Here is a 26,181-nt window from a genome sequence, read left to right as displayed (position 1 = left end):
TAGATGTGGTTTTGAATTAGTAATGTAATTTCCCCCTGAAATTTCTTAAATCTTGATAATGCGTTCAGAAAAGCTTTTTGCGTCATAGTTCAGAATGTATAAGATAAGATGGAGCAGGAGGAAGTAGAGGGAGGAGGGTGAAGTGCAAGAAACCCAACCAGAAGGGCACAGCTGTTCCCACTTTGACTTCTTTCCAGTAGTATTCTACCTCATTAATGTTGGTAGCTCACCCTTGACTGTGAAGGACCTGGTCGCCGTCACACTATAATTGGCTCCATTTTCATTGTGTATAAATTTACAGGTGTAATCACCTGCATCATCAGTCATCACATTATCAATGACCAAAAATGACTTGTGCGCCTTGTACCTTGATCCTTGAAGAGCCTGACAATTCTGAAATAAGAAATTTCATTTCCTTTTCAGTAATTCTTCACTTTTGTTTATTTATTTATTGACAGAATCTTTGTTGTCCAGGCTGGAGTGAGTGGTGCAATCTGGGCTCACTGTAACCTGTGCCCTCTGGGTTCAAGTGATTTTCGTACCTCAGCCTCCCAAGCAGCTGGGATTACAGGTGTGTGCCACCATGCCCAGCTAATTTTTATATTTTTAGTAGAGACGGGGTTTCTTCATGTTGGTCAGGCTGGTCTCGAACTCCTGGCCTCAAGTGATCTGCCTGCCTTGGCCTCCCAAAGTGCTGGGATTGCAGGTGTGAGCCACTGTACCTGGCCACTTGTGTCTATTTTAATTGTGTAATTTTCATCTATTTCCTTCCAAATTTCCTCTTACCTTAAACCACTCAAGAGGTGCTGTCCAATTGTAGAGGTCAATTGTAGGACAGTAAATTTTGGAATTTTTTTCTGATCCAGATACGGTTGAATACATCAAATAATCTGGAACGTTGCAATCTGGCTGTTTTTTATATATGGTGACATTCGCATATCCAGTCCTATTGAATGTGGGACTATTAAAATAAATCCGAAAATTAAGAGTCACTTAGCATTGTGAAATAACTTAACCTAAATTTAGCCTTTACTTAATATTGCTTTTCTTCTTAAAAACCATCAATATACATAATGGTTATTTTCTTATTTAAAAATAAACATGAAAATCTAGAGTTTAAATACCTTTTTGTTACACTTGAGCTAAAAACATAGCCCCCATAGTAGCCCTAACAATGACTTCTTTGCCACTTATTCATATACTACATCTGCTGTAACGCTGTAATCCCAGTGTAATAAAGATAACCACTATTTATTGAGAGTTTACTATGTACCAGTAACAATGTTGAGCACTTTTCCCCATTACCTTAGTTTATTTTCACAGTAATGCTTTGAGATGAATTCTATTATTACATTATATGCATCTTACAGAGAAGGAAACTAAAGGGCAGAGAAGTAACTTGCTGACATCTCACAGTTAACTAGTGGCAGAGCATGAATTTGACAGTTGTCTGGCCTCAGACCTAGGCCCTTAACTAATACATCCTGCCTTTTGATGTCGTTCATTTGACATTTTGTGTGTGCCAAACACAGTCACAAAATCAAAACATTCAACAATTGGTGAACAAGAGTAATTTTTAGGCACACAATCTCATCAGCCTTCTGTGGCTTAACTTGGAGGTTAAAAGCATTGGTCATTGCCCCTTTTCACCTACTAGAGGCCCCCTGAGATGGAAAACATCCAGATTACTATTTTCTGCTCTAGTTTGTTCTTAATTCCAGCCAAATGTAAGCAATTGCTCTCAGTTATCTTGGTCACTAGGAAAGCTAGGTTTTTCTCTAAGTCAGCTACAAATTAATCCCTGCAACTATAAATCTAAATAGCTCAAAATGAGCTAGACCTCAACCTGATAGTATTTCTAGAAGTTTATCCAAATCACATTTATTCAAATCACTTTATAAATTTAACTGTTCCAGGAAAGACTAGGGAAGGAATGAAAGCAAGGGCAGCTCAGACAATCAACCATTCAAGAAAGGGGAGCAGGGTGAAAGAAGTTGGGAGCTCTCTGCATAATACCTTCTGACAATGCAGGTATAAATACCAGAATCAGCAACTTCAGCTGGTAGAAACTTAAGAAGTTGGCCTGAGGCAAACACACGATTTCTTTCCTGGGTGGGAATGCTTTTGTTTGTTTGTGAGTCATACCAATCCACGATGTAACTAGGTTTTCCTTGTCTAGGACATCTCACAATTAAAGCCTCATTTTCCAGGCCCCATGATTGTTTGCCTGCAAATGAAAGATATAAAGACGATCCTGAAATGATCAAATGAGAAGACCGTGATTCCTATCCTCTCAATATTTTCTTCCAGGATTAAATTTAGAAGCCAGTCATACACTGTGATACTTTGGGAAAGAATAAGTAACTGATTAAGATCTCTTATGAAATGCTAATGAATTAATTTGGAGCTAAACCCCTCACAGTTCTCCGGTGGAAAAGCAGCCATATCTGTCTAAACAAACTTTGTGTCAGTCAATAAACGTCTACAACACTTCCCATGTGCAGGCGCCATGTTAAATTCTGCTGCATTTGAATATGTAAAGCCAAACTGATGATATATTCATTACAAAGAATTTTCTCTGATAGATTTGTAATGAATGATGATCGTACAAAAACAATATGTTTTTCAGTTTACAATTCAACTGGAACAATTGGAAGCAAGCTGCTTAAAACAAGGTGAATGTTCTTGAAATTATTTAATTTATAAAAATTTAAATTATAGTTAAAAGGCAATACTTACTAAACTTCGCTGCTGTGGAATACACGAGAATTGTGAGAATTACGAAGATGCAAAGCCCCATTCTCTGTTTATCAATCAAGAGCAAGTGTTGGTAACTGGCTGTTGAGATTACTCCAGATGAGTCACTGGCATACGACAGTGAAGGTCACCACACGTGAGGCAGTTGGTGACGCTCTCCAAGGCTGAGTTGGGAAGAGTAGCCTATATCTTAACTGAAAAATAAATTAGACAAAACCATAAACAGAATTTTTATCAGCCATGATTTTTACTTTCTCAGCACCACCCAGGAGAATGAATCAATCAACACATATTTCATTAAGTGCAAAGAGACATAACAGCAGGTTTCAGATATGCAGTATTGCACTTATTCCTATAGAAGTTTCAGGTCATACAGCTCTCACAATAATCATGCTATTTCACAATTATCATGCTACTTCACAGTTATATTTTACCAGTCTCATGAGAATGTCCTGAAAGAAACTTAATTAAGAAGGAAAAAATATGAGTTTCTATTTTTGAAAAAAAAAACATAAAATTCAGTAGAGTTAGAAAATACATTGTATCTTGTGAAACCACAGACATCCACACAGGCTGGTGGCAGCATGCTCACAAAAATAACTCACAAACAGACACATGTGCAAGTAGTCATCACAAAGCAACTTAGGAGTAGCAAAGTCAGAACTAGACTAAAGCATTAGCCAAGCATTTGTCCTGTTCTCAACCCCAAACCCTCAAACTTTTGTTCCTGACTCAGCTTGTTCCCAGGAGTCACCAAAGGCTTTCTAAGAATAGTTGAAGGTCTGTGAATAACAATAAATACATTTATTTTTTCTTTCAGAAAAATAATCATTTACTTTCTTACTTCTTTTCTTAAAATATAAGGGGAGGAATAGAACCAACATAGAAATTTACAAACATAAAGATAAACACAATCATGAATGATGAAGACTTTTTTATTACAAATTTTAGATAACTAATTGATGCTTACCCAAACTGAAAGACAGAGGGGATGAACTTGGAGTCAGTGACGGAGCTAAGAATAGTTTCCAGTCTATGGAGCTCCCTCCTCCTAGACTACTCACTCTCTTCTATTTTAAAGCAGAGACACTCCACCCATCCTGAAATTTGATTTGTGGTCAAATCTATGACTTGTTCAAAAATGCTGGTGCATCATGTCCTAAGAATTCTTGATGTTGACAAATAAATATTTAAACATAAAAACAACATTGAGTAATCCCTTGATAGGAAATAATTGCATGATTTCCTCCTATTTTAGCATCAGTTTCTCAGGCTGAATAATAAATAATGTTTATTGCCTGTGTCCCGATATTAGGACACTTTCAGTTCTAAATGGTCTTGACACTGGGGGCCTGGAGGCTGCCTTTCCAGATATTCCTTGACACCTCCTTTAGCAGACACCACTCAGGAAAGCTCCGTCAGCCTTGGCGGCGTTGGTGCCAGGAGTTTCGAAAGCAAAGGTTGGGGAGAGGCAATGCAAAGTAAGCAGCACTTTCTGGAACTTAGAAATTATCTGTCTAGGGTCCAGAATGTGACTCCACTCCATCCCAAAACAGATTTCAGCTCCTTGGATTTAAGTCCCAGTAGGGCTCTCTGCCTGGATGAAGAAAAACAAAAAAAAGGAAGTTTTTCTACAGTGCAAAGAAAGAGAAGGAAGCTGTGACTAAGAAGCTTCCCTCAAGTGGAATGCCAAAGGAAACCATAACCCTCAATTCTTGGGCTCCAGGTAAAACAAACTTCAAAAGCAAAATTTGATTTTAGGTATGCATAGTTGCAATGACCCTAACACGAGTAAACTCAACCTACGTTTATGAGTCATCACATCTCAGAAGGATTCAGGAACTAATTCCAGACCAATATAATAATATAATGATAATAGCTAACCTTTCTTTAGAATGTCCTCTATGCCAGACACAGTCTAAGTGATTTACATGTATTAATTCCTTCATTCTCACACTCACCCAATGAGGCAGGCGCTATTATTATGATGCCCATTTTACAGACAAGGACACTCAGGCACAGAAAGATTAAGCAACTTGCCCACGTTGCTTTACATTAAGAGTTGAAGTCAGAATTTGAACCCAAGAAGGCTGGCTCTGAAGACTAAACTAATCACAGAATCCAACTGCCACTGCTTGTGGAAGGTTAAGAAAGGAGGAGCTGCAAAAGGGAGAGTTCTCAGTACATTTTTTGAGCCAGTGTCTTTGCTCCCCACCAGGGCTGGGACCACTCTTGAATCTCTTTATCTGTCAGGGGTTTAGTCAGCCTCTTGGCATGTGGAGTGGCTCTGAGAGGAAGAGATACAGAGTCCTTTGACCGCTGGGAAATTGACCATGAGATGTTCACCATAAATTAGAGGAATTAGGTCTGCACATTGTTATTCTTGACCTACTTGTGGAAGTCCATTTTATCAGGATCTTATTGCAATTGGGGCATGAGATCACAGTCAGGAGCCAGCGAGTCTGCAACGGTGCCTGCGATTGCCCAAGTGCTGCGTAGGGTTTCTTCAATAAAATAACACAAACTAGGAATTGTTTTACATTTGATATCCCAAAACGTCTTTTTAAAACATGTATTAAGTTTAAGCATTCATTCTTAAACTAGGCCACGTGAGCACTGGTTTCTCAGTTTAGAAAATAAAGCTTCCATCAATTTTAACATCATGATGAAATTCTGCAGGAGTATTTATTAAAGTTGAACTATTCCTGTAAAACAATTCAGTTGTTCATTTGACTATTATGACTTTTCGTTCAAAGTGCAATACTGTGTGGTACTTAACATCAGCATCACTCAAATTTTACAGATAAATATAAAAACCCAAGGATAAGACTGGTTATGTAATTTGACTAAGTTCACCCAGTTGCGGCTGGGGTTGAAACAAGACTTGCTGAACTTCAAAGCCAAGGTTTTTTTTTTACCCCTAATGTCAACTAAAAAAGAGAACATTCTCTATGCCAGAGATTAGAGTGGTAAAGCTTTTCTTTTTATAATTGGGACTGGGTTATTAAAATAAGCTAGTCTATACTTTCTTCTTTGAAAAGAACTAAATCATTTTGGCTTCTCACTATTCAGGCACCACCCAACATAACAGAGAGTAGTTTATAGCAACTTGAGACAAACTGCAAAAAGGCAAGCTCTTCTAATAAATGAATAAAGCAAGGCATTTTAAGCACTCACACATTTCTGCCAACTTAATCAGAAAACTTCCAGTATCTGCTTGTTTCTCTGGCAAATATCCACTTTTTAAAGATTTCTCATAACTACTATCCCTTTTCAGATTAATTTCATAGAATCTAACCTCATTGAACTAGATTTTTCTTAATTTTGTTACAGTTTTGAAATCTTATATATGTCTGTTTATAATCTACTTCACTGACATATCCACTAAAAAAAACAAAAAACAAAAGAACAAACAAAACTTTATGTTTTGAGGGCAACAACTAGTTGCTGGCATATGGAATGTGACACTCAAATACTTCCAAACTTAGAAGGCATCTTTCAAGACTTCTTCATTTGACTTAGCAGATATCACACTGAAATGTAACATGCAAATGTCCTAACACATTCCAGAGCTGGCTACGTGTGGCCTGCTCTTACTGTAAGCCAGTGTCAAAAGACAGGGAACTTGGTTACATTAATCTTGTATGAATTTCCGTGAGTCAGGCTCTCACTGAGTGACTCTCACTATAAGCCGGGGATGGATTTTTCCCCTTCATTTCATTAGAGGACATCTGGGTACCATTTTTATTCTGTTTTTCTTTTAATTATTTTTTTCTTGATGAAAATGTTTGCAGGATCTGCAGCGGATGGGGCAGAACCAGCATGGCCGTAAACGGCTTGGCCTGGGCCTCTGGAGAATGTGCTGGACCCCCGAGCTTTATTAGCTATGTCACTTTGAGCAAAGTGCTTGCCTCTGGGATCCTTCTTGCCCACACTCTAAACTCTAGGCCCACTCAAGCCTCCACTCCTTCCCTCCAAACTCCTTCCTGCTTCACCCAATCCTCCCCTCCAAAAACCAGAAGACCTGTCTGAATGGCTATTATTAAAAACTCAAAAAACAGCAGATGTTGGGGTGGATGTGGAGAAAAAGGAATGCTTATACATTGTTGCTGAGGATGTCAATTAGTTCAATGTCTATGGAAAACAGTACGAAGGTTTCTCAATGAACCAAAAATAAAACTACCATTCACCCCAGAAATCTCACTACTTTTCTAAGGAAAAGAAATCATTATATAAAAAAGACACCCCTCCACCACTACTAGTATGTTCACTGCAGGACTGTTCACAATAGGAAAGTCATGGAACCACTTAAGTGTCCATCAATGGTTGACTAAAGAAAATGCGGTGCCTATGCACTAAGGATTACTATGCAGCCATAAAAAGAATGAGATTATGTCCTTTGCCACATGGATGGAGCTGGAGACCATTATCTTAAGTGAACCAGTTAAGAAACAGAAAACCAAACACCACATGTTCTTACTCATATATGGGAGCTAAACCATTGGTACACATGGACATAAGATGGAAATAAGAGACACTGAGGACTCCAAAAGTAGGGAGGGTAGCGGGTGATGAACGAAAAATTACCTCCTGGGTACAATATTCACTAATTGGGTAAGACCAATCCCCAACAGTCTGCAATATACCTTTGTAACAAACAAGTACATATACCCTAGAATCTAAAATTTTAAAAAACAAACAAACAACAACAAAAAGAAAAAACCAGAAGAAACCAGCACATATTCAAGGAACAAGTGGAATTCACAAAAGCTTCATGTCTCCAGAACAGAACTTCTGATCTCCTCCAGCCTCCTTGCCTCCCTTGCCCCAAAGAAAAGTCAGTGTCTCCCCTTGCCTTCTAATCGCAATGATGATAACTCCATGCTGAATGTTGGCTCAGACCAAGACTCCATTTATTATTGACTCTTCTCTTCCTCACATATTGGAAATGCAATCCATCAGGACAGCTTATGGCTTCATCTTCAAAGCACATCCTACCTGCAATTACACCAATTACATCTCTCCATTCTCATGGCCACCATCCTTGTCCAATCCACCATGGTCTCTCACTTGGATTTTAATAACTGCTTCTAAATTGCTGTCCCTGCTTCCTTGTACCCTCTTAAGTCTATTCCTAAAACAGATACTCTGGAGATTCTGTTAGAACCTAGGTCAAATCAAGGAGACCTCCAAATTCTTCCACCTCACCCAGAGGAAAAGCCAACATCTTTACAGAAGTAGTGAGGTCCCACAAATGGAACACCACCAATCACCTCTCTGACCCCTCCCCTCCAACCCCATATCCTCGTTGCTGTTCCTTGAAGGCACTAGGCACACGTTGTTCCTTCCGCCTGGACAGCTTCTTCCCATTACCCACCTCCTCCAAGAGCTAACTTACCTCCTCCAAGTGGGCACTCAGACTGTACATTCTCAATGAGACTTAGCCTGACTACTCAATTTTCTGTTCTTTTTTTGCTTCTGATTTTTAAAAATTGTGCTGAAATTAACATAACATAAAATTAACTATTTTAAAGTGCACAATTTAGTGACATTTGGTACATTCCCAATGTGGTACAACCACTAACTTTATCTAGTTTCAAAACATTTTTACCATCCCCAAGTATAACCCCACACTCATTAACATAAAGTCCCCATTCTTCCTCTTTTACCATAAACCCATAGCCACCACCAATCTACTTTCTGACTCCATGGATTTATCTATTCTGAATATTTCCTGTAAATGGAATCATGCAATAAGTGCCCTTTGTGACTGCTTTATTTCACTAAGCATAATCTTTCCAAGTTTTGTTCATATTGTAGCATGGGTCTGTACTTTATTGCTTCTAATGATTGAATTATATTCCACTGCATGTACCTACCACACTTTGTTTACCCATTCATCCGTTGATGGGCATCTGGGTTGCTTCTAGCTATTGACTATTTTGAATAATGCTGCTATTAGTGTCCAAGTATTTGTTTGAGTTCCTGACCAATCAATTTTGAATTACAATGTCTCCTCTCCCATTCCCCATCTCCTTAACCTGCTCCAATCTTTTTCTAAGGTATTCATCACTGTCTAACATTCTAATTATGCATCATGTTTATTATTTTCTGTTTTATCCATTGGAATATGACCTCCAGAAGGCAAGATTATTTTTGTGAATTTTGTCTTTTGATATAGCTCACGTGCCTGGAAGAGCACAAAGTAGGTGATCAGAAATGTTTATTTATTATTATTATTTCTGAGGCAAGGTCTCACTCTGTCACCCAGGCTGGAAAGCAGTGGTGCGATCATGGCTTACTGCAGCCTCCATCTCCCAGGCTCAGGTGATCCTCCCACCTCAGCCTCCAGAGTAGCTGGGACTACATGTATGCATCACCATGCCCAGCTAATTTTTGTATTTTTCATGGACACAGGGTTTTACCATATCGCCCAGGTTGGTCTCAAACATCTGGGCTCAAGAGATCCACCCACTTTGACCTCCCAAAGTGTTGGGATTACAGGCCTGAGTCACCATGCCCAATCTCAGAAATATTTATTGAATGAACCAGTGCAGATGACCAGGGGATGTAATTTGGGATCCAAAAAATAAAGCTCTTATATATGGATCTGAACAACAGCAGTCTAAATTTTACCATGCTCTTACATCTCTACCCTGAATATCTGTCTTATTCCTTTTATCTCATCAGAAGATGAGACCTGAGTCACCCTTGGGAGGTCCCATGGGAACTCCTGGGCCAAGAAGAGATGGACCATAGAGAGCCAGAAGAAGCTCCGTGGACTGCAGACACATAGGAAAAAGAAATGGGCTGTGGCCGTGTGAAAAACAGCCAACAGTCTTAACAGTTTGCACATGTGAAATGACTAAATCATCATTAAGATCCCTTCAAGACTAATTTTTTGGACCACTGTGTAATTTCAAACTAATTCCACAGACTTTATTGCTGTGGTCTGCATTTGTCACCCTTTATTTAGTTCATGTGCATCTTCTTTTGTCCTGAAGTCAGGGTAACCTTATTCTCCCAGCAGCAGAAGCAGCTTCTAAATCTTCTACGGAAATCTAAAATCTGCATGGAAAATTAAAGTACTGGAAATACCCAAGACTTAAAGAATAAGAACAAAGTCAGAGAACCTACACAACCTGACCTTAAGACTTAATATAAAAGCTACCATAGTGAAAACAGTGTGGTATGGGCATAAGGGCAGACATATTGATCAAAGAAGAGAGAGTCCAGAAGTAGACTCAAAAATATACAGTAAATTAATGTTTGATTAAAATGCCAACATAAGTTTATGGTGAAAAACACTGCCTTCAACACATAATGATGGAAAAATTGACTGTCTATATGAAAAAGCTCTACCTTACCTTATACACAAAAATAAAATAAAAATGGATTGTATTACATAATAGAAAATCTTAAACCTGAGGTAGGAACATAATTTTTAAATGGATACAAAAATCACTAATCATGAAAGAAAAATAAATCATAGCTTGGACTTTATTAAAATTAGAAACTTTTCTTCTTCAAAGACATCATTAGAACTTGAATAGACTAAGCCACAGACTCAGACAAAATACTCATAATTTGCACATCAGATAAAAGACTTGTACCTATACTTCAAAAATAACTCTTACAAATTCATATGAAAAAGATAAAATAGCCCAGTTTTTAAAATAAGGAAAAGACTTTAACTGATATTTCACAAAAGAAAATATATCAATGTTCAATGAGCACAGGACCAAGTGCTCAAAGTTACTAGTTATTAGACGAATGTAAACAATTAAAATCACAATGAGATTCTATTTCATAGCGAATAAAAATGTCTGATAATATCAAATTTTGGCAAGGATGTGGCACACCTGGAACTCTCATCCATCACTGATAGGAGTGTAAAATGATACAATGAACATAGTTTGGCAGTTTCTGATTATATGCTTGCATTACGCTCCAGAAATTCTCCTCCTGGGGATTTACCTAAGAGAAGTAAAAACTTATGCACACAAAAAGACTTGTACACAAATGTTCATACCAGTTCGATTCATATAGCCAAATACTGGAAACAATACCAATGACCATCAGCACATATATGGCTAAACTATTCTATATTCATACAATGGAACACTACTCAGCAAAAGAAAAAAAAACACTGATTCACAAAATATAAATGAATCTTAGAAACATACTGAATGAAAGAAACTAGTTTTAAAAGAATGCATGCTATATGGTCCCATTTATATAATGTTCCCAAACTGCAAGGCCAGTGAGTGGGTACTTAGAATGGAAGGCGAAGGGTGGCAATTACTTATAAAAGAGTATGAGAGAGATGTGTGGAATGTGTCAATTGAGATGATGGTTTCAGAGGTGCCATGTGTGGATATTTGTATCTTCCTCACCTCATGTTGAAATAGATCCCCGATATTGAAGGTGGGGCTTAAGGGGGAGTGTTTGGGTCATGGGGGTGGATCCCTCATGAATAGATTAATTCCCTTCCTCAATCCCCTCCCTTGGTGGTAAGTGAGTACTCACTCTATTAATTCCCATGGGAGCTGGCTGTTAAAAAGAACCTGGCACTCCCCCACCCCTTGCTTCTTCTCTCCCAAGTGATCTCTGCACACGCCAGCTCCCTTTAACCTTCCACCAGGATTGGAAGCAACCTGAGGTCCTCACCAGATGCAGATGCCCAGTCTTGAACTTTGCAGCCATTAAAATCATGAGCCAAATAAACTTTTTCTTAATAAATTACCCAGCCTCAGGTATTATTTTATAGCAATACAAAACAAAGACAATAGAGTATACATGTATCAACTTATTGAACTTTACACTTAAAAATGTGTGTATTTTAGTGTATATAAATTATATACACTATATATATATATATAAAACCTAACAGAAAGTTAAAGAACATCTACCGTATGGCTCAATAACTTCCCCCCTTACCCAAGAGAATTAACAAACATATCCACAAAACACTTGTAAAAGAATATTCGTAAATGCCATATTCATAATACCAAAAATTAAAAATAATCCAAATGTCTAACAACAGGAGAATGGATCCTTATTTTTTTAATGTAAACTACTCAGCAATGAAAAGGAAGGAAATACTGATATAACCACAGGATGACTCTCAAAAACAGCATGTTCTGTAACTCTGAGTTTGTTTCAAAACAAAAAATAATAAAGTCTTGCTCCTGAAAAATTATGTTAAGCAGAAGAAACTAAACACAGAAGACTATATATTGTATATCATACCTATAGGAAGCCCAACAATAGGAAAATTATAATCTATCATGCTGGAAACCAGAGAGTATGTGGAAATTTGATTGGAAAGGGGTGAGGGCAACTCTCTGGTAAGAAGAAATGCTGTTCTGTGCTGTTGGGATAACGATATGGATGATGACACATGGCGGATATGATTGCCGAATCTCATTCAACTGAATATGTAAGATTGATGCTTTTAATTGAATATTAGTTGTTTCTCAACAAGTAAAGCAAAAGAGTAGAAAATCATACTCTCCCATTATGTAATAGGAAGAGCACTGTATTGAAGTCGGGAGACCCAGATTCATTTCTGGGGTCTATCGCAACATGATAAATCTCCACTGGAGGCCTTGCCAATATTTTACCATCAAGCTCCTCATAATAAGCCAGCTGTAGAGGAAATGGTTCCTTTTCAAAAATTATTCATAGAACAAGTTGTCCTGTGAATAATTCTGGTTTGATCATTTTTCCCCCAAAACTTTTAGCTAAGTTTCCCCTCTGAATTTATTTCCATTTTTTCCATGTAAGATTAAGGGCAATGGGACAGGCAACACAAAAGCATGAAGGACAGCCAGAAGGACAGCACTGTGGAATGTGAGCAGCCGAAGGCCTGAAGAGCAAAGATCGAGGTTTCCCAAAGAAGAAAGAATTCTGCCTCAAGACTGCAACACAGAAATCCCGCCTGAAATTCCGACTGGCTGCCCTATGGAATTCAGAGTCAAGACTACAACACCAACTCTTATCTGAATTTCCAGTCTGCCAGCCTGCATTGTATCTTTTAGATTGCCAAGCCCCACAATCTCATGAGTCAATTCCTTAAAATAGATAGAGTATAGATAGATTAGGTAGGTAGATAGATAGATAATCTCCTACTAGTTCTGTTTCTCTGGAGAACTCTAAGACAGCACATACCAATGACAAGACTAATCAGACTAGTTGTTTGACTTTGGACTGTTTTAAATGTAGCTATAGTGAACCACACAATAATTTTTTACCTTGACCACTTAAGAATGATTCAATTTTCCTCTTAATCTCCATCATCTCAAATTTACTATGTATTGCTGATATTTCTGTGAAACAGTTTCACTTGTGTTTTCTACAATCTCCTTTGCTTGGAAAATTTACAATTCCTTGGTGATTTTGATAGGTTTGAGAGAGAGACTGGGTCATCCACCACCACTGTGCTTCCTCCAGTAAATTCATGTTTGCAGCCTTAACTGTAGATGCATCAAGTAATTATTCAGACCATAAAATATCAGGAGGGTTGGGGGCAGTGGCTATTGACTCATCAGTGGTAAGGATGTCAGTGTTCTAACATCTAACATGGCTGCACATACCGACACTGCATCAACTGGGCTTAGAAAAGCAAACACTGAACCCAGACAACCAGTTGTTCTGCATCAACTGAGCTTAGAAAAGCAGAATACTGAACTCAGACAACCAGTGAGGGTTGTTCTGTTCCTGCTAATCACCGTTCCTGATGCTGGGGATACAGCAATGCACCACACAGAACAAAGGAAAACAAAAAAAACACCTGCCCTTGTGGAATTTATGTCCTACAGGAGAAGAACAGCAAGTAACATAAAGAAATAAAAATAGTTATAAAAGATTTTAAAGTGTGATCCACTTAAAGAGAAAAATACAGCAGGAGGAGAGCAATTTTAGGCCAGATGACCTGGGAAGGCCAACTAGGAAGGAGACATTTAATAAACAGCCCAGGTTGAAGGGCAGGCAGCATTAAAGCCCTGTCAAGGAGACAAGCCCAGTGTGTCCAAGGGCCAGCTGGGAAGCCATGTGGCCCAAAGAACTCCACAGCAGTGAGAGCTGGTTGGAGAGGGGTAGAGACTAGATTGCGAGTGAGTCACCCTGAGCACCTTGGCTTTTATTCAGTGTGATGAAGACCACTGGAGTGTTTTAAGCTGAGGAGTGACATGACCTCTAACTCGACGTAGGTATTAAACATTGTGAGTGTGAAAATACTCTTAAGAATGACAAGGGATGAGGTATCGGGGTGAAACAGAGATGGTGGCTATGACCAGGGCAGGGAAGTGCAGGTGGTGAGACGTGGTTGGGATGCAGATAGATTTTGAGGGTAGAATTAGCAGGACTTCTTGAAATATCGGGGGAAACCAGCCCCCGATAATTCAACGTAGCTTCTTTTCTATTTTCCCTAAGTGTCGGCTGGTCTGAGAAATAAAGGCAAAGAGGAGTACAAAGAGAGAAATTTTAAAGCTGCGTGTCCGGGGTAGACATTACATGTCGGCAGGTTCTGTGATGCCCCCTGAGCAAGTTTTTATTAGCAATTTTCAAAGGGGAAGGAGTGTACAAATAGGGTGTGGATCACAGAGATCACATGCTTCACAGGCAATAAAATATCACAAGACAAGTGGGCAGGGCAAGGTCACAAGGCCAGGGTGAAACTAGAATTACGTTCCCAGTCTCGCTGTGCATGCATTGTCATTGATAAACATCTTAACAGAGTTCAAGAGCAGAGAACTGGTCTGACTAGAATTCGCCAGGCTGGAATTTCCTAATCCTAGCAAGCCTGCGGGGACTGCAGGAGGCCAGGGTGTGTTTCATCCCTTATTTGCAACTGCATAAGGTAGACACCCCCAGAGCAGCCATTTTAGAGGATGCCCTGGGAATGCATTCATTTCCTGGGACTGTTAATTATTAATATTCCTTACTGGGGAAAGAATTCAGCAATATTTCTCTTACCCGTGTTTGGTAATAAGAGAAATATGGCTCTGTCCTGCCCAGCCCACAGGCAGCCAGATTTTAAGGTTATCTCCCTTGTTCCCTGAAAATCACTGTTAACCTGTTCTTAAGGTGCCCAGATTTCTTATTGTTCAAACACACATGCTTCACAAACAATTTGTGCAGTGAATGCAATCATCACAGGGTCCTGAGGCGACATACATCCTCAGCTTATGAAGGTGATGGGATTAAGAGATTAAAGTAAAGACAGGCATAGGAAATTATAAGAGAAATGATTGGGGAAGTGATAAATGTCCATGAAATCTTCATAATTTATATTCTTCTGTCACGGCTTCAGCAGGTCCCTCCGTTCAGGGTCCCTGACTTCCCACAACATTGATGGACAGGATATGAGAGCAGTCAAGAGAGGTCTGGGGCCCTGAGTAACTGGTCAAATAGGGTTGCTAGTTACTGAATGAGGAAATGGTAGGTGGTGTAGGTTTCAGAGTAGGATTACACTAGTTTTGGCCATATTCAGCTTGACACCGCATTAGGCACAAAACTGGAGATGTGAACTCATCGGTAGGATGAATATTTGCTTCTGAAATTCAGGAGACATATTGGGCTAGAGATATAAATTTGGGATATGTCGGTGTATAGATGAAATTAAACCCATGAGACCAGGTGAGATCTTCAAAAGAGTGGAAGTAGCTAGGCCATGAGGGCACAATAGAGCAACTTCTGATTTTCACTGTAAAACATCCCAGAGAATAAGTGTTCATCCTTCCCTGAAGGACGAATTTGGATCTCTATGTCCAACACTGCAGAGGTGGTGAGCATCTGGCATGAAGTGACCCTGAGTTCTGACCCAGGTCAGCTGCACTGCCCCCATCAGCTTAAAGATGACACTGGGGTAAACACAAACCAAAGCTGTGTGATGAGGCATTGTACAGGCACCAAACAGGTTTTTGCTTTTTTCCCCACTATGGGGTAAAAGAAAATAATTCAGGACAAAACCTAACCCACAGATATTAAGACATTTTTGTTTTGAAGGTCTTCTTATAGTTTATTAAAAGGTAACAGAAAGCGAATAAAGAAAAGTTTTTAAAAAATAATGCAAAGGAAAGGGCTGGGCCTGATGGTTCACACTAGTAATCCCAGCACTTTGGGAGGCTGAGATGGGAGGACTGCTGGAGCCCAGGAGTTCAAGACTAGCCTGGGCAACATAGTAAGTCCCCATCTCTACAAAAAATTTAAAAATTAGTCTGGCATGGTGGCACATGCCTGTGGTCCCAGCTGCTTGGGAGGCTGAGGCAAGAGGATCACTTGAGCCTGGGAGGTCAAGGCTGCAACAAGCCATGATCATGTCACTGCACTCCAGCCTGGATGACAGAGTGAGATCTTGTCTCAAAAAAAAATAAAAGAAAGATAAAAAAGATACTGATGATGCACCCCAAAATTCTATAAGAGCAGAAATCCAGCCTTATGGCCTGCTGGATCACTATAAGCACCTAGCATACTAACTGACACTGAGTTGGTGGTTAATAAATACTTGGTAATTGTTTGAAAAATACAACTCATAAGTCCACACCTACACATACATTTTATCCGCTGATCAAATGTATTTAAGTGTGAAGGCTAATATTTACTTTTCATTTTGTTGCATCCCCCTTTCTTTTCTGTTCCTCTTCTGTGACTGCACTGTATAGCAGTTGTTCTCATTGACAACATTTGTATCTAAAAAAATTGTTCCATCAAAGCATATTTGTTAAGAGAAAGAGTTGAATCCTAGCTAGCAGAGGTAGCTGGTTACTCATCACTAGCAAAGGGGAAGGAGATATATTTGTGATTATATAGCATTTGTGTTTTCAAAATGTGTCCTATGGACAGTCACTTCAGGATATTTTAATTGACTTCTCGATTAAAAAAAAAAGTGTAAGAAATGTACAGCCAAACACATTGAAATAAGTTCTATTCCCAAAGGACCTTTGAAACCTTTTAATAAGCAGATATTTCTAACCACCAGGAAGATATAGCCTGCTGAGTTTTCTGAGCTGATTTACTTAATTTTAAACTCTTTTATCTTAGAATCTCTTCTTTCTTTGTTTTTCTTGTTTGTTTTGCTTTGTTTGTTTGTTTTGCAATAACATTATAGAATTTGAATCCACTTTGGAAACATTGCATTGTTTCTTTAAATTTCAATTTTGTTAATAATAGTTTAAATTATGTTTAAACTATTTATTTAATAGTTTAAACTATTTATTTAATAGTTTATTTAATTTATTTAATAGTAAATAATTTATTTAATAGTTTAAACTATTTATTTATTTAAATAGTTTAAATAGTTTAAACATAATTAGTTTAAATTATGATGTCTTTATGCTGTTGTCGATATCACCAATTACCACCACGTTGCTTAGGAATCTTCAGTCCTGCATCTTCCCCTTACCTTGAGCTATAAGCAGCCTCTGTCAAAGTGGCACAATTCCTCCAACATCTTTCTTCAGGACCCACAAGCTACTGCTTCACATCTCCTCTTCTCTCCACCACCTCAAGTTTCAGTCCTTGAAGCACTTTTCTTCTCTGTCCACACTCACTCCCCACATTATGTCATAGAGTTAACTGGTTTGAAACACCATCTCTATACTGATTACACTCTTGCAGTTACACCTGCTGTCCACACTTTTCCTCTGAACTTCAGGTTCACATGTCCACCTGCTGACTCGACGTCTTCACTTGTCTATATTCCAGACATTACAAAATTAACCTGACCAAGAATGAATCCCTTTTCTTCCTCCAAAAATCTGCTCTTCCAATCATCCTTTTCATCTTGGTTGATGGCAACGTCATCTTTTTTCAGCTGCACAGATCAAAATCCTTGGAGGCGTCCTTATACCTCTTTCTCTGGCACATCACTCTCAAGTCACCAGTAAGTCCCAGTGAACCTACTTTCCAAATACAGCCAGAACTCAGCCATGTGAGCACTTCTCATGGCCATCTCTGCTGATCCAAGCCACCACCATTGCACTGGTCCTTCCCTTGTCCCCTGTAACTGATTTTCAAAACAGAAGCCAGAGTGGTCCTTTCAAATTACTCCACTCCTCAAACCTCTGCTTTACCCAACAAAAGCCAAATTGCTTACAATGAACAAGAAGACCCTCTGGGGGTCTGCCACCCCTCACCTCTCTGATTTACATCCTGCTACAACCCAATCTTAACTCCACAACACGTGCACTTTTGTCCTTCCTGTTGCTTGGCCTCCTGAGCCTGCTCCCACCTCAAGGTGTTGCACCAACTGTTTACCCTCTCTTGCATTTTCTTCCTCCAGGTGTCTGTGTTTCACTCCCTCACTTTCTTAATGAGGTCTGTTCTCCCCGACCCTTTGACCAACTAATCCTGTGCTCCCAATCTTCCTAACTCTGCTTAATTTTTTTTCCTCCATGGCATTTATAACTTGCAACACATTGAATACCTGACTTAAACATCATGTATATTTCCTGTTTTGTTCATTTATGTTTCCCCTAGGAGATCCTCAATAAATACATATTGAATTAAAAATAAATGAATGGTCGGCCAGGCGCGGTGGCTCAAGCCTGTAATCCCAGCACTTTGGGAGGCCGAGATGGGTGGATCACGAGGTCAGGAGATCGAGACCATCCTGGCTAACATGGTGAAACCCCGTCTCTACTAAAAAAATACAAAAAACTAGCTGGGTGAGGTGGTGGGCACCTGTAGTCCCAGCTACTTGGGAGGCTGAGGCAGGAGAATGGCCTAAACCTGGGAGGCGGAGCTTGCAGTGAGCTGAGATCCGGCCACTGCACTCCAGCCTGGGCGACAGAGCGAGACTCCGTCTCAAAAATAAATAAATAAATAAATAAATAAATGGTCTATGGTTGAGTTTATATGAGGATCAAGTTTCTCTCCAAATGTATGTTTACTGAAGTCAAATCCTTTTTTAAATTTTTTAATAGATATGAGGAAATTTTTATAGTAAGTTAAAAATCTATGAAGTAATTTACACGCTGAGTTTGTTCTCATTTTATGTGAAAAAAATCACAAAATTGTATTTACTCATCAACTACCAGTTTGTAAAGCTATACATGGGAGAAAGTCTAATAAGGAACATAGAACATTTAATCAGCTTTGTTGTATTAAAGAGTGAGTTTATGAATTACATTTTTTATTATTCTTAAACTTCCCGTAACAGTGTAATATTGTTTGGGTAATTACAGTGCATTTTAAAATGCATTTTGCTGAAACATTTTAATTTTAAAGAAATTGCTCTGATTTTAAAATATTGCCCTTATAAGCAGCTAAGTGTACATGAAAACATCATTCAATGGAAAATAATAAAAGAAGACATGGAAATAATATAAGTACTGAGAGAGTTGTACAATTTCAGAATGCTTTGAATCAATCAAATTTCTAAGTTGATCCATCATTGTACTGGAAGTCTGACACTCAATCAGCGTCAACCTTGCCAATTACAAAGAACTCTTCTTTGGAATTCTGGTTTCTAAGGGTCACACTTTTTGCAATATAATATTTTGTCTCTTAAATAGTCTGTATCTACTACTAATAAATAGTAGCTGGGTATCCATGTTATGTAATAGAAGGGAAATGAAATTGTACATTTTTTAAGGTAATTCTGGGAAATTTTTACATAACTTTAGATAAATCTCCTGGTAATTCTGAAATACCATTGTGGTTGAAAATGGGCTATATTGGAAGGTTTGACTGCTTTAAAAAAAAATTAAACTCCCACCTCTCTTCCAAGTTGCTGCAAGATGAAATGCTCCTTTCTTTATCTACCTTGTCCTCCCCTTCTCTGAAGAAGGAAATTCTACCATAGGGCCCGGGAACCTGAGCAACTGTGTTACTTATTTTAGATCCTTGGTCATTCTAGATTTTCTCAGGTTCAGCGAGAGAATATCTATGCCCACCAGATTACATAAAAAGTATGAGATGAGGTTTGGGAAATAGGATAAAGACTTATAAACTGGAATTCGGGATGTGGTTTATGGAAAGTCTTAAGGTAAATGAGCATATCTCAACTCAGGGACAGACAAGTCTTAGCAGCTCTCCTCTTATCAAACAAATCTTATTTCCATTTTCTTTCCATTTTTCTGTGCTCAAGACATGATTACTAACTGCAGAGACATGCCAAAGACAATCAAATCCTTTTTTATATGAATATCAGATTTAAGAATGCTTTCATCATAAGGGTGAAACTAGAAATCAAAGGTGAGTGAATTAGCCCTGGATCTGACCCAGCGACCAGAGGCACAAACCACCACTGGCAGATTGAGATAAGGGGAGGATGAAAGTGGCAGCAAACAGCCTGAAGACAAAGAAAATGGAAAAACCAAAAGGAGCCACGTTTACATTAGACCTCCAATTTCCTGAAAATACTCCCTTAATGAAAGCAGGAGCCAAACCCACTTTAAGTAATTCATTTGGTTTCTGTGACTGAGGAATGTGTTAGTTTCAAAAATCTTCATGTAGATTATTTTTGAAAAGGTTGTTCACTTTGCATGGGGGCTAGTTTTCTAGATAATTCCTCTAAAGGGTGATTTTTCCGGTGTCTTAAGAGTTTGTTTGTGTACGTTTGTGATCTGGCACAGACTACTCAGGGAGCACAAAGCAGCTCAGATTTCCAGAAACTACTACTTAAGAAAAAAAGGCGAAATGAAAAGAAAGTAATTTTGAACATTACAACCCCAAATCAAACAAGGTTTGGCTCAAGAAGAAAAAAATGATGAGGGAATTCCCCACTAAAGTCTAGGTCTTTACCCATAAGTTCACTGTTCCTAAAGAGTCATGAAATCCAAGAAAACTTGTCCTCAGTATGGGCATCAAGAGACTCTGATTTTCTTTATAGTTTGAGGTCTCTGCTCAGATGGTGAATCAAAGACATTCAGCTATAGTGTGGGGTTCTTTCAGCCAAGCTTGCAGCAAAAGGTACATGATATTTTCTGATCGTAACACCCCAGAGTGAAGAGGAATTACAGAAATGCTGACTGGTCCTGTGGGTGGACAGGGAGAGTGGGGATTGGGGAGGATGACCAGCAACCTCAGGGGCATTGACATCATCCCATTCCTTTTCCCCATGGCATACACCCCCATCCAGGGAGCCTCAGTTGGGTGGCAGTGCGGCTGAGAGGGCAGAGGCCCCATTACTCAATGACTCTGACCTCAGACACTCCATCACACTTCGACTGCAAGGCTCCCAGAGGAAGGCATAGGATGTGTGGAATCCTAATTAGGGGAAAAATGTCAGACTGGTAGTACCAAGGGAAAGCAAAGAGAGAAAGCAGGTAAACTCTAAGTCTGCCTTTCTTCATGGCCCAGGACACAGAGCTCTTCTGAGCAAATAACTCACAATCTTCCTGCACCCAACTATCACCAAACACCTGCAAGTTAGCTCACTACAACCTTGGCATTATCAGTACTGCACATAGCACCCTGGAGCCCAGGAACTATCCTATAAATATCCAGCAAGACTTTGTTTCTTTGCAGTCAGCTCCTCTCTGGCTGTGCTGCCCGTTGCAACCTTGTAACGTATTTTCACACTTTCTCTAATAAATCTGCCTTTCTTTATCTACAACTGTCTTAGTAAATTATTTTACCCCTGTACCACCAGCCCAGATAGCTGTCGCTCACCCCTATGACAGGGAAGTATTCGTTCCAATCATAGAATGAGCTCAAAATTGGCCCCTCATATCCACACTTAAGTCATGTTTAACTAAGTTGTCACAGACAAAAGTGGTCTTAGATAGAATCTGCAGTTGTTGAAATTAAAGACCACCCACCCACCTGGTAAGTTATCAAGCCTTCTCTAAATCTCAGTTACATCTTGGTGGACACCATCTTTATTTTGTGTTCTTCCACTAGGACAGCATCCCCTTCTACCCAGGGCTCAGTCACACCCAACTCCAGAGCCAGTCCCACAGACTCAGCCCAGCCACACACATGCCCAGGTTTAGTCTTGCTGTAGGGAGCCTGGGGCCCTCGTCAGCGCTGGTTGGATGTACAGGATCGGAGTCAGCAAGGACTTGCTTTCATCCCTACTTCACAGCACCATCATCCTGAGAATGGCAGGATATGGTGTGTGGAAAGTGCTTGACTCAGGGTCTGGCACAGTCTCAGTAAATGTTGATTGCTGCTGCCGCTATGTTATTCCAAGTGTCCTAAGGACAAATACAACCCAGACAAGTTGGAGCCATCCTACCCTTGGCCCACAATATTTTAAAGCTGTTTATGTCATCACCCCATTTCTCCATTCTCCTCTGTGTCTGAGCCAAGGCCTCAGCCCCTATTCAGAATCCAGACGCCCTGCCTAGCTAGCCTTTTCCTTTTTCTCTTGGAACTGGACCCTTGCTTGCTGTTAGATTTTTGTTCTAGCACCAGAGGGACTTTTTCCACCAACCTGTAGTAGGACCCTACTGCACATGCACACACATGCGTGCACACACACACACTCATGCAGACACACATGCATTACTCCCACAATGTTGGCATCGCCAGTGTTGGAAGACTGTATCCCCCCAACCAGACTTCATTTGCCCTTAGACATGGATGTCAGCCTGGCTCAAAGTCATCACCCGAATCCTTGGGGGGCTCTCCTTTGCAGCTGTCTGCCTCTGCACTCTCAGAAAACCAGGAAGTATGGAGGGATGGGCAGAGAAATATAAACCCTTGTGATTATAGGACAGACATTTCAAAGGACATAGATGAAGAGAGTTCTCCTAGAGGAAAAACAGGTATCTGAAAACCGAAGACACTCCAGATATACTTGAGCTATGCGGCCACATCTCCAAACACAGAGGCACCCAAGTAGAAAAGTAACTTGGAATCAATCTCCTCACCTAAACAATGCATTCAAGAGCAGACAGAACCCCAGGTCCTGCTGGGGATCCTGTAACATTCACATCAGCAGTCCCAGCAGCCTATCTACAGGGCACAGAGATCAAAGTTCCCCGAGCGGGGAAGGAAAAAATTAAGGACAATGATGAGGTCTGACAACATTAAGTGTTGAGTGCTGTCTGAGTAATGCACTAAACCCTTACACCCGTTTAACCTTCAGAAACCACACTCTGATTACGATGTTAGTACTAACATGCTAGTGACCTCTTTGTAAGCAAGGAACCCAAGATTTAAAGACGTAGATGAGTTGCCTAATGTCATGCAACGAGTAAGTGTAACAGCAGGGATTAAATGCAGATCTGCATTAGTCCAGAGCCTTCTGTCTCCAACACTATGCATGGAATAGCCAAAATGAGATAATCATGTCCATAATGGTATTCAGAAACGATGGCACGTGAAGAGTTTGGCCTCAGACTCTGGCAGGAGAATGGTTATAGCCAGACAGAAATATGCCTCCCACTTTCTTATGCCTGGAAGAAATTATAAGGAAAAACTGACATTCAGTGGATAAAGCTTTGGGGCCAGTTCTGCCATGTCGACCTCTGCAACCCTCTGTTGAGTAGCCTTCAGAGAAAAGAAGAACGGAGCCACCAAGCAGAGGATCAAAGCAGACACCCGCAACAAACTCAAAGTTACATCAGTCATTCACTCCCCACCCCTCCGGAAACAATGGCCCTCACTCAAGAGGGCCTTCTCATATCTGCATATCCACCCCGCTCATGTCCCTTCTCTATTTCCTTCTTGCAGATGGCTACAACCCTGCTTCCTCACCCCTTTGGTCAGCAGCTTCTTGCTTTATTCATTTTGTTTTTTTCCTTCGTCTCCATCTGAGTAGATTACACTGCTGGATTTTGTGGATTTCAGAAAGAATAACTCCGGAATATGAGCACTCTATGTGTATACTGCAAAGCCCCCATCCTGTCTTACCCTCAACCACGTCTTTTCCAACACATTAGACCAAAGTCCCGTATTACACAAATAAGATTTCAAGGGATTTCATCCATCTGTACCATGATTTTCCCATGGGTAATACTACTTTTCTCACAAGCAAAATTGATAACAATGATTATTATCAACCTAAATTTTGTTCCCTTTGAGATAAAAGTACTTTTGAAAAATACCCCAAAAGCACTTACCCTCATTGGGTTGTACCTGAGTTCTTTCTTCCTCAACTTTCTGCGCACAGTCTCATAACTCGAGAAGCCAATTTCTCTAACAACTTTAGAGCTTTACTAAGTGCAACAGCCATCCTCTATTTAAAAACCTCCCATTTTCTTTATCAGTTCAGAGACAGGAACCAGGTTACTGATAAGCTGAACCCGATGATCACACTGTTAACAAATGTTAACTGCAGTTTTCACCACATTCTCCTCTACTTGAAAGATCTTTGATGAAGTTCTATTTCCAATTTTTACCTTATCTCTATAGATGGTTACATTTTGTCTTAACTATATTTTGCCTTCCTCACAAGTGACTTTCTCAGCAAAACCTCCCCAACTCCATGTAGGTGGCAGGTCACTCAATTCCCTTAAAGGGAGCTGGTAGTTGTAACTTCCCTGTGGTCACATTTCTAAGAACAACAATGTCCATTTCTGCAGCAAGTTGTTTATTTGGTGTTTTTTGTTTGTTTCTGTTTTTTTTTGTAGGGGATGGGCAGAGCCTCTCTATGTTGCCCAGGCTGGAGTGCAGTGGTGCACTATCAGCTCACTCTGCAGCAAGTTTTATAACTGATGCCTCACTGGCAATGTTTTTGAAAACTTTGACACATGTTGTGTGTACACTTAAGTGTACACCGGACTCTGTGTGCAGTAATTTGGTACATGCTATCCCATGCAATCCTCAAAAGCTGACAGGAGCCTCAGAGAGGCGAATTACGTTACCCAAGGTAGCAGCCAGTACAAGGGAAATCCAGGATCCAAAGTGTCTATACCTGGGCTTTTTCCACATGCCCCAGATGGCCTATCTCAGGTGGTTGTAATAGAGATTTATGGACATGAGATGCAATTATTAGAATTCTGGATAAACTAATCTCCATTATCTATGCAATTTTAAAAAATATTGGTGACTTTCAAATAATCAGGATGTGCCATCTGCCAGTAGTCCTCCCTAATATAGCAGAGCATGAGATTTAGGGAGAGAACAGCCTAGTTTTCCTCTTCCCAGCTGCTCGTCTTTGGGTAAATTCTCTAACCTCTCTGTCTTGTGTGAAGGGTATTGTTGTCAATATTAAATCAATAACCTATGGAGGGTGTCATCCATATTAATGAACACTGGTGATTTTCTGCTCTATCATACACCATCCTATCACATCCAGCACAATTGTGTTTAAAATAAAAACAAACCTTCCGGCCAGGCATGGTAGCTGATACTGTAATCCCAACAGCCTGGCCAACATGGTGAAACCCTGTCTCTACTAAAATACAAAACATAGCTGGGTGTGATGACGCATGCCTGTAACCCCAGTTACTCAGGAGGCTAAGGCACTAGAATTGCTTGAACCCGGGAGGCAAAGGTTGCAGTGAGCCAAGATTGCACCACTGCGCTCCAGCACGGATGACAGAGTGAGTCTCTGTCTCAAAAGGAAAAAAAAAAAAAAACCTTCAAAATGTATTTGAAAAGGTGGAATGATTCATAATATGTACCATATCTAAAGATCATGTTTATGTCAAGAGACTAACAAAACCTGGGTAGCACCTGACCTTCAGTCTTCCACATCTGAAGCTCATTTTGGTTTGGGTGCAGAGCTGTCTTCTCTGTGTGAATACAACCTCACCCCCCAAACCCCACCTCAACACACAGACAAATGAACAGCTGTGTATACTCTCCAATTTTTGTGGATTTGTGTCAAGACCCTTGTCCCACCAAGTGAGCTAGATCACCTCTTCTCCTTACTTAGGGTCGCCATACATAAAAGATGAAAATCTACATTAAGGAGATAATGGTAGACTCATTTGCATACTATGCAGTCTTTAGGTGGATTATGACTTCATAAGGTCATCAATCATTTATTCTCCACTGCTAGAGAACTGGAGAAAATATACCTAAATAATACACAAAACAGTACTCATTGATGTCCCCAACATTGTGTCAGGCACTGTGAGAGGTGCAAGAGAAGATGAGACTCATTGCTGACCACAAGGAACTAAAATAAAGACCATGGGAAAAGAGGGGTGGGGACAGGGATGTAGGATTTTACAAATCTGCAAATTTAAGATTTTTTTTTTTTTTTTTGAGACGGAGTTTCACTCTTGTTGCCCAGGCTGGAGTGCAATGGCACGATCTCAGCTTACGGCAACCTCCGCCTCCCGGGTTCAAGTGATTCTCCTGCGTCAGCCTCCCTAGTACCTGGTATTACAGGCACCTGCCACCATACCTGGCTAATTTTGTATTTTTAGTAGAGTTGGCGTTTCTCCATATTGGTCAGGTTGGTCTCAAACTCCCGACCTCAGATGATCCCCCCACCTCAGCCTCCCAAAGTGTTGGGATTACAGGCATGAGCCACTGCCCTCGGCCTCAAGATTTAAATTATACAGAAATTTA

The 26,181-nt window shown here is 39.9% G+C and overlaps 1 protein-coding gene across 2 annotated transcripts in view; it reads right to left on the bottom strand.

Annotated features, from left to right (window-relative positions):
- IL1RL1 (interleukin 1 receptor-like 1) overlaps positions 1-23,899 on the bottom strand; it is a 35,143-nt gene extending 11,244 nt beyond the window's left edge. The window contains exons 1-5 of one of the 2 annotated variants that reach the window (XM_011956608.1): positions 23,778-23,899; positions 2,740-2,951; positions 2,017-2,227; positions 787-961; positions 231-393 (exon numbers count right to left, since the gene is read on the bottom strand). In XM_011956608.1, coding sequence (XP_011811998.1) covers positions 231-393; positions 787-961; positions 2,017-2,227; positions 2,740-2,800 — 610 coding nt within the window. In that variant the 5' untranslated portion in view covers positions 2,801-2,951; positions 23,778-23,899. The remainder of the gene's footprint in view (positions 1-230; positions 394-786; positions 962-2,016; positions 2,228-2,739; positions 2,952-23,777) is intronic. The other variant, XM_011956609.1, reaches the window with a different exon arrangement.
- Positions 23,900-26,181: the final 2,282 nt, after the last annotated feature.

Source organism: Colobus angolensis, unplaced genomic scaffold, assembly GCF_000951035.1.
Source record: "Colobus angolensis palliatus isolate OR3802 unplaced genomic scaffold, Cang.pa_1.0 Scaffold42, whole genome shotgun sequence".
NCBI classification, from domain to species: domain Eukaryota; kingdom Metazoa; phylum Chordata; class Mammalia; order Primates; family Cercopithecidae; genus Colobus; species Colobus angolensis.
The sequence above is the reverse complement of the archived record's forward strand: the minus strand, read 5'-3'. Positions and strand labels throughout refer to the sequence as shown.